The sequence below is a fragment of the Spermophilus citellus genome (assembly GCF_964194105.1).
Source record: "Spermophilus citellus genome assembly, chromosome: 1".
Lineage (NCBI taxonomy): Eukaryota > Metazoa > Chordata > Mammalia > Rodentia > Sciuridae > Spermophilus > Spermophilus citellus.
Genome location: NC_138182.1, coordinates 151,217,605 through 151,229,673, shown reverse-complemented (window position 1 = coordinate 151,229,673; position 12,069 = coordinate 151,217,605). Strand labels below are relative to the sequence as shown.

The following is a 12,069-nucleotide window of genomic DNA, read 5'->3' as shown; positions in this document are numbered from 1 at the left end:
TAGGGAATCAGTGCTCTCTGCCTCCAGCTGGGCTGTTGGCTATTTCTAGACTTGGGGGATTGGTAGGCTGAAGGGCTTTCCTTTAGGTAAGTGACCTGGTCAAATCCTTTGCCCTCTTTTTTCTTTTTCATAGTTAAATCTCATTAGTTTATACATACACATGCATGCACATACACATGTGTATGTGTATATGCAGAGAAATCATGAAGTCTTATCTGCTTACTATTAAGTTTTGCCCTTTTTCAGGATGACCTGTCATGTTAAACAAAGAAGGGATGGAGAGTGTTCTTACCCACTCTACTACCCAGGGGGAATGTCTGACATTTGCTGCCTTCTCTTGCTCTTTCTTTAGCAAGTCCTGCAACTCCCTAAAGAAAACTCTTTCCTGTGTAGAGTTTTGATAGTTTTTTTAAAAATAAAAATAGTCTATTGGAACTATTGAGTCACTCCTGCATTCTGGCTTACAGCAAAAAATGCTATGTCAATTTGCATCTATGAAAGGACCTATAATCTTCTTGATCGTCTTTATCTAATTTTGGAATCCAGATGAGACTAGCTTGGTAAGATAACAGAGAAATGTTTTTGCCTTTCAATTTGAAAACATTTGTGAATATTGACTAAAATCATGACACTCTAACCACTACCCATGTTCATGTTAAGTCTGTAATAAGAGATGGTGATATAGAAAAATAACTGTCACTTAAAAACACACAAGAATTAAACATGCTATAAATTTCTCTTTTAAAATGTAGTCTATATTATTTTTCACCAATCATAACACACATAATATATTTTATTATAAAACATTAGGCAATGTTACTTTTGAGATATGCAATCTGAAAGGTCACACCTGTATTTACTACCAGTATGAAATACCAGAGGAGTTACATCAGAAATCAACCAGACAAATTCTTATACTGTTTTCATGACTTACACAGCATTCAGTCTGGATTAAACCAGTGTCACATTCAGTGTTTCAAATATGGACCCTGGATGTCATCAAGAGACCCTGCAGTGGGCTTTCTTCTTTCAGCACTGGGATTTTGAGTTTCACATCCCAAAGATAAGAGCAGAGCCTGGTTCCATCTGCAGGGCCAAAGCTGTTGGATGCTGTGCAGCCATTGTTTCCAGACCTCTCTCCTATCCTGACAGGACTCTGCCTGCCTTCCCGAACCTGCGCTTGAAATTGAGACCCAGACATAGGGGAGGCAGTCACTTCTGTTTTGACTGAAAACTAAGCCAACAAAAGAAACAAACCTAGTCCAAACATTCCAGGATAATCATAAATTACCTGGTTATAAAAATACATGTCCAAAATAGTTACTTCCAGGGTTGTGTACAATATAAATTACAAAAATAAAATAGAAAAGATGAAAAAGTTGAGCACAATTTTCAGTTCTTTATCCAACATTAGCATTTATCCAGAGATCAGTTTGAAATAATTTGCATTGCACCAGGACCCTGGCAAATCTAGGCTCAGGAGGGAGGACCCTGAAACTGGGGTGAGGTATCACTATGGAGCTCTGTTACCTGTTCTGTGCCTGATGGAAAAGGATCTTGGTAGGAGACCCTGTCCATACCAGCATGTTCCATCTGTGACAACAGGCTCACAGGACGGGTAGAGGAATAGGTGGGTAAACAGAAAGCCATTCTGTGGAGTACCTCACTCCACTTACATATATATATCTCCTTGTAAGTGGGACCTGGATGAGCCATTGTCATTGGTGTGCTGCCTTTACACAGTATAGGGCAGATAATGCAGTTCTAAAACTCCCTTTTCTTTGTTTGTTAAAAGATAGATTTATTGAAGTTTTTTAAAAGAGTATGTATCAGAGAGAAGGCCATTGTAAGATGTTTATATGTGAACAGTGAAAACTTTTTTACTTGGACCATCAGGCCTTCAGGGCTAAATAATCCCAAGCCTTAGAATAGATATTTCTGCCTCAATCCAAGTTAGCCTTTCCATTTTCTACTTGAAAGTGTCTAAATGACACAATATAAAACTATATATTTCAAGATTAATTTTGTTCATCAAGGGATCTAGTTTCCAGTGATAAGACTGACCATTAAGATACAACTGGTGCAGACAGAATCATATCTTTCAGATAATATTTATGATAAACTTTCTTATCAAAGTTCTTCCTCAGAACACATTCTATAGAATGTTGACCAAATAGTTTCCAAAGTAACCGAACACAAGATATGAATCAGTAACAAAGTAAGCTCAAGGGACAAAACATTCTGAGCACAAGTAGCCAAAATGTGATCATTATAACTCCATTTCTGCAGTGACACGTAAGTACTCAGTATCTTAATAAATTTTGATTTATTACATATCAGGAAGTCTGAAAGTATCAATTTCAGGTGAGCAGTTTTAAATCAGAAAATACTCAATAGTGAATCACTACTTTCTAGGGTATTTCCTCCATATCCCTCTGAAGAGTTTTCCCAGAACAATCATGGATTTCCCTTATGAAAAGGAAATGCCTCTTCAAAATGGAAAACAGCAACAAACAGGCATCTGAGTCAGCTGGACCTTCTAAACAGACCAACAGGGATTTACCTGGTTTCTTTCAGTGAAGAAAGAAACCTGAGTTAGAATGAGGTGTTGGCAAAGGAAATGCTGACTTTGTATTTCATCTTGTATTTCACCTTGCATGACAGTTGAGTAAAGGACCCAGGTTAGGCTCTGGCAAAGGAAGCATTTGGTATTTACTGCAATGATCCGAGAGACCATTTGTAAAAGCTCTACTCTGATGTTAGACAACGTATTCAGGGATCTATTTGCCAGCATGTTATGGAAATGGAGTGTGATGTGTTTGATGAAGAAAGTGAAGTTCTAGGTAACACTTTAAATTAATAAGAAGTCCAGCAGACCAAGGAAAAAGTAGTAAGGTACACAGGATTTCAAAGGTATACATGTCTTAAGCAGCACAAAGCAAAACTTAAAAGTTTTATCATGCAGTAGAGCTGAATGGACAATCATCCCACACCAGACAATTTAGAGAAAACACAGTGTCGATATAAGTGTCTTGTTTTAGCAATGATAATTCTCAGCCCAAAACATCACAAATTTAAGAAAAGCTATATTTTTATTTATTAAATAGATTTAATTATATTCCTTCTGAAATACAAAAGATAGAATAAATCATACCATAAAAGTGGGTAAGATGTGATGGTGGCCAATTAACACACATAAATCTATTTTTTTCTGGACAAACACCAAATTACTTAGGAGAATTAATGGATAATTCTAAGAAGCAGCACTACCTGGAAGATTATTTGGCATTTAAATATTGATTTCCAAAGTGCCAGATGGGCAAGTCCAAGCAAGCATTTGTGGTCACATGCATAAAGTCCCAACAGTTACATGATGAGGAATTGTCACCACTATTACCATACAACTTGTAAAAATTCATCTATTCTAATTGCTCACCTGAAATGATCTTGAACAAAATCTCTAAAATGTGGCCTGTACTTTTTTTTTCTTCAGACATAATCTGCTTCATTTTATAATCTAAGCAGGCAATCCTATTAGAACTGAGTAGGGGCAAGGCATCGTGTTTCTTACATGCAGAACATGGAGTTTTTCTATTTGGTTCCATCAACTCCCACGCACTTCGGGACCATGGAAGCAAGAGTTCCTTTGCCAATGACAAGTTTGCTGTTTCCAACTTATCATCGACAACCTTCAAGGGGTCCTGTTGAGGCATCCAGACTGCTGTCTGTGTCTGAGGCCAGTGTCTGCTCAGTGGACATGGATGAAATGTCATTGATAGATGACGACTGAGAAGGAGTGGCGTTGCTACTTACTGCTGCATCTGTGCTAAGAAAACCAAATAGAATAAAATCTGAGGCACGACATTGCTGCATATTTAGGCAATGAGACCATGTCATTTCTTCTGTTCTTTTGCAGTTTTCCAATCCTAACTATCAGTATAAACAAGAAGTTAATCAACTGTATATTTTAAATTTCTCTTTGAGTTTTTCTTTTGGCCCAGGATCCCAAATATTCCTGTGTCTGTTCCTGTGACATTCTCCTTTACTTCCTCTGGCTAAACATGTATGTGGTCATGTATAATCACATTAACTATTTAAAAAATACTTGATGATTTCAAATAAACCTTAAAAAGAAATTGCTAAGTTTATCATAAAAGTATCACAAGAACCTTAAGCTTGAATAGGATTCAAGTCATCAGACATTTCAATCATAATATACATCTAAGTCTATTGGGGAAAAGCATTAACATTCAAAGAAATCTTTTTTCTATAAAAATACCTTCTGAAATAGACAGTACATAAAAAGAGAAAATTATTTAGTGACCTCTTAGAATATACTTGTGGATCCAGAAAACTGACATTTTAATCTATGAAGGCAAGGAAACTATCATATTTCTCACTATCCACATTTTAGTATGGTTTGAGCAAAAATAAAACATCTGGATTATTCAGAGATCAGTGTTTACAGTCTTAAATTTGTACTTGGTTAACAACAAAAGCACCTAAATTCTTGCTAAAGTTATATAATCTCTATGTGTTTAACACATTCGTCATATTGAATATAAAATTCAAGAAAAAGAGGTAAGCTGTGCATTTACACTCTGTATGTACGTGTGTGTGATTTCAAGTGGGAGTAAGAAAAAAATATAGCTTAAGAATTTCATTAGTAAGCAGGTAGAAACCTAAAGACATAGTTAATAACACTAATATCAGAGTCTCTCATAGTCACATAATTATCTAGTCATTAGGTCACTAGTACTATGTAGGTCAAGTATATAAAAATGGGAGAATACTATGAACAATTCTCTTAAAACCAAATTTAATTTTACCTAAATTGCATTAATTTGTTGTTGTTGTATTTTAAACTAAATGAGACCAGTACAAAGAAGGTCATACAGAGTGAAAAGGCTTTACATTCAATTTCCTCACTGATGAAATGAAGCTGACAGCAGTTGTTGCAAGGATTAAATAAAAATGTTTAAAATGTACTTAACTTAGTGCCTGGCTTATCAGTAAATAGCTGCAGTCACCATCACTACTGCCATGACAAGCCAAAATGGGAGACCGGACCATTTTATACAAGGGGTTTTCAAATCTAATGATAGCCAAGCAGTCACTTAACACACTGCTGCCATTGGCAAAAGTTGAATAGGCAATGGAAATATTATATGATCACATGATTGAAGCGATCACTAACCTGAAGGCTGATCTTTTACAACACCATTCTTGCTTCTTTCTTCCCAATCCATTACTTCTTTGTAAATTAGCTCTTCAAACAGAAATGCAAGTTAAAATGCTTCATCAGTTTATTTGCATCTCTAAACATTGCTTCCAAATCAACTGGAATCACTCTAAGAGCACTGTATTATGTTATTTTAAATTGTGATATATAGTCAATTCATTAATATTGCCTACCTGGATCCATTTTTGTTTTGATATATTATAACATCTTTTTCCTTCTGAAATTTTCTGTAGTGCTGAGGATAAGATCCAGGGATAAGATCCAGGATAAGATCCAATTGCACATGCTAGGCAATCACTCTACTACTGAGCTGTTGCTCGAACCCCTGTTCTACCTTATCTTTTCAATGAAACTATTAAGGCAGCCAAAAACATAGGGTTATTCTGAATCTATTTGGGAGTTTTACAGAAAGAGTGAGAGGGTGAGAGTGAGTGAGCAAGCATGAAGAATAGCTCAAAGAGACATTTTAAAGACATGGATGATCTCAAAACCATTTGAATGTATTTCTATCCACTGTTACTTGTGGTTCTCCAAATGTAAAGAGTATCCATGTGTGGGCTCCCAAAATTAATTCATACACCTAAGTCCTGTCTTGTCTTCAACTTTTATTGTTAAGAACAACTAATTGGCTACCAAGCAAATTATTATTATATTTCTAAAATTTTAGTATTCATCAAGTAACATTAATACACTGCAGGCACACACTGAGGATTATGGCTGTGTGCACTGCCATACATGCTAGTAACTGGCACACCACATCCCATGATGGTTCCACCCAACACATCACCAGTATTGACTCGTACTGACCTTGGCCCTCAGTTACCACTGATCTTGCTTTAGAATGAAGTATTGCTAATTCAGCCTTTTCATTAATTTTTTTCCCTGATTTTTTTGGTTGTAGATGGATACAATACCTCTTTAATTAATTTGTTTATTTTTATGTGATGCTGAAGATGGAACCCAGTGTCTTACACATGCTAGGCAAGTGCTCTACCACTGAGCCTCAACCACAGCCCCACAGGTTTAGTTTTTTGTGGGTCATTTGGTTAATCTTATGGTTATAAAAATACCCAACTTGCTTATTTTTGATTAGAAATTTTACCCAAACTAGATTTTAAAACATATACAACTACATGGCTTAAAAATATATGCAGAGGGGCTGGGGATGTGGCTCAAGCAGTAACGTGCTTGCCTGGCATGCGCGGGAAGCTGGGTTTGATCCTCAGCACCACATAAAAATAAAATAAAGATGTTGTGTCCACCAAAAACTGAAAAATAAATATTAAAAAAAATATATGCAGTGCCTGTAATCCCAGAGGCTCAGGAGGATGAAGCAGGAGGATTGTGAGTTCAAAGCCAGCCTCAGCAACAGCGAGGTGCTAAAGTGATTCAGTGAACCCTGTCTCTAAATAAAATACAAAATAGGGTTGGGGATGTGGCTCAGGGGTCAAGTGCCCCTGAGTTCAATCCCTGGTACTCAAAAAGAAAAATGCAGAAGTTCAAATAACTCTCAGCCCTGGCTTGCCCCATGTCTGCTTAGCGAAGGAACATTGTAGGTAGTATGTGGCCTGTGAATAGGGGGAACATGACAATTTGCAATATGTTCCCAAGATAAATGTGATACAATTACTAATTCAGTTTTCAAATCAATATTTCGTAATGTAAAATCATGTGGAAAAGCCCACATATTTTATTCTGGAAGCAAACAGTATGGATTCATACATGTTTCTCTCTAATGCTGTTATCTTCAAGTTTCTTTTCTACAGAAAGTTAGAGGAAAAAGGATAAGGGAGCTGCAGGTTCTCTTGCCCCTTTCTGAAGGACTATTACAAAAAGTAAAAAGCCCCTACTTTGTTATAAATAATAACATTATAAGAAATGTCTAAATAACAATCAAAATAAGCTGCCTTTACCTTTCCACTCTTCAATTGCATGTTCTCTTTCTTCCAACTGTGCATCATAAATTTGAGGTGGTGGCTGAAAATTAAAAAACATGTAAAGTCAACAGAGTTCAAAGAATAATGAGACATGAAAAAAAGGTAACACTACTTAGACTATTTCTAGTCTTATCATGTGGATTTAGTTCATTAACATATTTTATTAAAAATTTTTGCTGTGTGATATTATGTAATTTTCACAATCAAAATAATTAAGGAAAAATTAACCAAAAAGAGAGCTATTAATAATAATCTTCTTATTCATGACCTCAAGATACTATAAAAACATCTGTCCAAATGTAATTACAAAATTAGTAGTCACAGGCTACTTCCTTGAGACTCCTCCATGGACAAGTGCTGAGCTGAGAGCTATGCAAGGTGCAGTTCTTTCTTAGAATATACTTCACATTTAGATTTCTTCATGTAAGGACTCCACAGTCTAATTCCCAACACATAAATGGATAGTTCCAAAAGGCTGCTTATAAATCTAATTTCTTTTGTTATAAAACAATGCTTAAAATGGTAGTTAAATCCATAGCCAAGACATAAAAATGTGTTCCACCGATGTTACAAAGTAAACATGTCACTGTGTTGTTATTTCACTCACAGCTAAAGATCATTCATACCAGAATTGCTATGGGAAAATGCACATGAGCACCAAATTCAGAGGGGAACTCCCTTAGTAGGGGAATAGGAGAGGCCTCATGTCTTTGAAGAAGGATAAACAAATGTATGACTTCCAGCAAGTTGGTTGGCCTCTCTGAGGCCTAAATTAAAAGATTAGCCAAAGCACAGTGTCAGTAAAATAAGAGATGCTTAATAAATGATTATTACACATCAGCAGTTACATAAATGATGACAACTGTATCATCACAATACAAGCATGTTCATTCCTGAAGTACTGCCCCAAAAGCAAGTGCCCCCAGTGCATAGTGAACCCAGCACCTTGGTCTTCTTTGTAATTAGGATTCCTAAAATCTGGAACTTGCTATCCTTGTGTAGCCCTTCTGGACTAACAGAAGAGACATGGAAAGCAACCCCTGCCTTTACATATGTATCCTTTTTCAAATAGATACTTACTGCTTCTGCTTCAGTGGGATCATACCAAACGGTAATATATGGATGACGTAGGGCTTCATCTACAGAGATCCGCTTGTCAGGATCGATCACTAACATTTTTGATAACAGATCTCTGGCTTGACTCGCTAGGATGAAAACAAACACTAGATTAACACCCTGATGTTGTTAATGTGAAACAGAAAATCACATGATAAAGAACTAAATGTGATAGCACAATTAGAACAAAGATATATTAATTTGGAGAAATGTTTGATAGGATCAAGATCAATAGAGCCCAAAACTTTTAGAAAAGATCAAACTTTCAAGCAAAGGTTTTCAAAATTTTTTTTTTTTGTCTCTGGATCTGAGAGAGGAGGAAGAAAAACATGGGCACTGGTGTGTGGGGTAAAGCCAGCCTTACTTAATCCAGTATCCACACAGGACCTCAATCTGAGAAACTACAGATAGGGAGGTGGCAAGGGCGGAGCTCCCGGTGGCACTACCAAGAGTGGGGGCATGAAATGAGGGGAGTATTTTTTCTTCAAGTCACATTAAAATGAAATCAGAACAAACTTTTAAAACCACACAATAATCTCACGTTACCACAGGATGACACACTTCACAGATGCCTCTACCTAGCTGTATACAATGTTGGCAACATAATTTTTTTGGGGGGGCGGGTACTAGGGATTGAAGTCAGGGGCATTTGACAACTGAATTACATCCCCAGTCCTATTTTGTATTTTATTCAGAGACAGGATCCCACTGAGTCACTTAGTGCCTTGATTTTGCTGAAGCTGGCTTTGCACTCACAATCCTCCTATCTCAGCCTCCTGAGCTGCTGGAATTATAGTTGTGTGCCACCGTGCCCAGCCACATTTTTTTTTTTTTTTTAATTTAGAGATTAGTAGTTAGGGAAAAAAACAACAGGTTCAACAACTTAGTTAAATATAAGACTTGCTTAGGCAAAGGAAAGACTGGGGCTTTTCAGTTAAGTCACAGCTTATCTTGCTATGGAAGAAAATGAATTTTTTCCATCAATCACATTTTTTTTTATATATATATATTTTTTTAAAGAGAGAGTGAGAGAGGAGAGAGAGAGAGAGAGAGAGAGAGAGAGAGAGAGAGAGAATTTTTAATATTTATTTTTAGTTCTCGGCAGACACAACATCTTTGTTGGTATGTGGTGCTGAAGATCGAACCCGGGCCGCACGCACGCGAGGCGAGCGCGCTACCGCTTGAGCCATATCCCCAGCCCCATCAATCACATTTTAATAAAGGGCTCAGAAGAAGGGTGAAGAGAATCTCTTTTATTGAACTACTATCATATGGTTCCTGATTCAGAATTTTTATTCAAGAGTTTTTTTTTAATTAAAAAAATTTTTAAAGTTGTAGTTGAACACAATACCTTAATTTTATTTATTTATTTTTATGTGGTGCTGAGGATCGAACCCAGCACCTCGTACATGCTAGGTGAGCGCTCTACTGCTGAGCCACAACCCCAGCCCCTCAAGTGTTTTTTATAACTGAAAACTTCTTGAATTATAATTACTAAAATTATAAGAGTCTTTTAGACTGGTTTGAATATTTTAATTTTAGCTGAAGGTTTCAGTTAAGTGGTTTTATTGAGGACAAAACTTTTAAAAATTTTCTCTGCAATGCCTTTATACATTAGACTTCCAGCCTGTTAAGTATCTTTATTTCAGGGCTTCAACTATTTTATCTCCTCATGTTCTCAGGTTTTAGAATACAAACATGAAAAAGTGAAAGTGCCACCTGGATTATGAAAACAAGTATAAGAATAAAAGGATATCTTACTTTTAATTTTGTCTCGTTCAGATTCTGATGGGAATATCCAATCTGGAAAAAGTTCCTCAAATTTGATTCCAGGATACTTTGGTCTGTTTTCTACATAATTCCTCACAGTTGGCTGAAGTTTCTTCATGAACTCTGCTGATGGTGTTCCTAGCTGCTCGATAACTTTATTCCATTGATCAATATCTAAGGATCTCTTGAGGAAAATATAACTGAAATGCCTTATATTTATATTGCAATGTAGTAGCATCATTTGAAAGAAAACTATATTTACACCTTTGGACAGGTAAGTAATTAGGCTACCCCACTGGGTCAGTGGAAACATTTTGAAATAACATTCAAATAAGGTTTGGTTTTCCAAATTAGACTATTTTTTTAAACTCTTATACTTTGTATTCTTATAAACTATAATCAGTTTATTAAATCAACACAATAAAATTTACATGCATCCCCATTATAGTTCAAAATAAAATTCTGATAGAAATGATTAACATGAAATTAGATACATAAGGAAATTGAAATCAATTTTCATACTAAACCTACCTTAGATTTACAGCCTTCAAAAGGAAGGCTTCATAGATCTATCTAACCTCCTTAGTTTATAGCTGGGCAACCAAAGCCCTGTGGGACAGCCTGGCCTGGGGTGGCACGGTGAGGGAGGGGCAGAAACCAGGGCCATGGCCTTTGTGTACCTTTGGCCTGGTCCTTTCCTATGGGACCAAATTCCTTCCTGAAACTGACCTTAGACTGAACAATGACTACTTTCAGATATCATCCTGTTTTACTTAGCATTGACTCATTCCCACCATCCCTGCAATATCTGGAAATGAATTTTATTTCCTTTCAGAGTGCATGACCTAGGTTTCAGACTCAGCTGTGCGTTAACCACTCATAAAGTGTCAGGAAGTCCATATTCCTTGCAGCAACTTCCTTACATGCTTAATGCAGGCAATACCAGCTTTGCCTAGTACATAGGGTGCTTGTTAGGCTTGGGATAATTGTGATAATGTGTGTGGAAAGTGATACTGAAATAGTAAACAGTCACACAAGACAATGCAAGCCAGAAAAAAAAAAAAAAAGCCATGCAAATAGCAGCTCAAAAAAGTGACTCACTGAAGCATGTCTTAGAAATCACCTAGGTCCCAGACACATGAACTCAGCCCTTCCAAAATTTTATGCTTCAGAAGACTGCTTGGGAAATAGGTTTTGGAGATTCAAACCACTAGTACCTTTTCCTTCACTTCTCTTTTTTGCCAAATCAGAATTATGGTACATTTTATTAATCTATACTGTGAAAACACCTCTCCCTTATACTTTCAACAGCTCTTCCCCATGCTCACTTCTTGCTGTGAAAATGGAACCAATCACAAGATGGCCCTTCCTGTGATGTCCCTATCCTAGTATCTGCATACCATTCACCACTGAGAACTGTCTGAGCTCCTGGCTAAAGCCACCCCAACCCACTTCAGCTGGCTATACTCTGTTGTCTATTCAGTACGAGCACCTATCAATTCTTATTTCTTACTCCTATATCAACATTTTGTTCTCAAATGGAGAATTCCATCAACAAACATGAGGCTTTTTTCTCCAGTGTTATCACAATAACCATTTTCTAGCTATTACTGCAATTATTTACTTCTATTTGTAGCAAAACTCCTTTAAAGAGTTATATACTATACTTGTATGTCTAATTCTCAGACTTTCATTATCTCTTGAACATATTCTCTTCAGGGTTTCTCCCACATATCTGTGAAAATTGTGCCCATCAAGGTTGCCAGTGGCCATCACTAAATCAAAGGGTCAACTCTCAGTCCTTATCTTAGTCCTTTGTCCTTTTCTCTTCTCTTTCTTCAAGCACTCACTACCTGTCTCAAGACTTCAATGCTACTGATACAATGAAAACTCTCACATTTATTTCTCTATACCAGATCTATCCCCCTGAATTCCACACTCTGTATTTCTACTACTAAATACCTCCAATTGCCCACAAGGGGAGTAGACTTTCTCCCTGCCTGC

At 36.7% G+C, this 12,069-nt stretch overlaps 1 protein-coding gene across 3 annotated transcripts in view; it reads right to left on the bottom strand.

Annotated features, from left to right (window-relative positions):
• Window positions 1-733: 733 nt before the first annotated feature.
• Window positions 734-12,069, bottom strand: part of MAPK9 (mitogen-activated protein kinase 9) — a 50,750-nt gene continuing 39,414 nt past the window's right edge. For 2 of the 3 annotated variants that reach the window (XM_081284854.1, XM_081284856.1), the window contains exons 8-12: window positions 10,057-10,239; window positions 8,260-8,384; window positions 7,156-7,219; window positions 5,198-5,269; window positions 734-3,821 (exon numbers count right to left, since the gene is read on the bottom strand). In XM_081284854.1, coding sequence (XP_081140980.1) covers window positions 3,679-3,821; window positions 5,198-5,269; window positions 7,156-7,219; window positions 8,260-8,384; window positions 10,057-10,239 — 587 coding nt within the window. In that variant the 3' untranslated portion in view covers window positions 734-3,678. Of the gene's footprint in view, window positions 3,827-5,197; window positions 5,270-7,155; window positions 7,220-8,259; window positions 8,385-10,056; window positions 10,240-12,069 lie in introns of all 3 variants that reach the window. The other variant, XM_081284855.1, reaches the window with a different exon arrangement.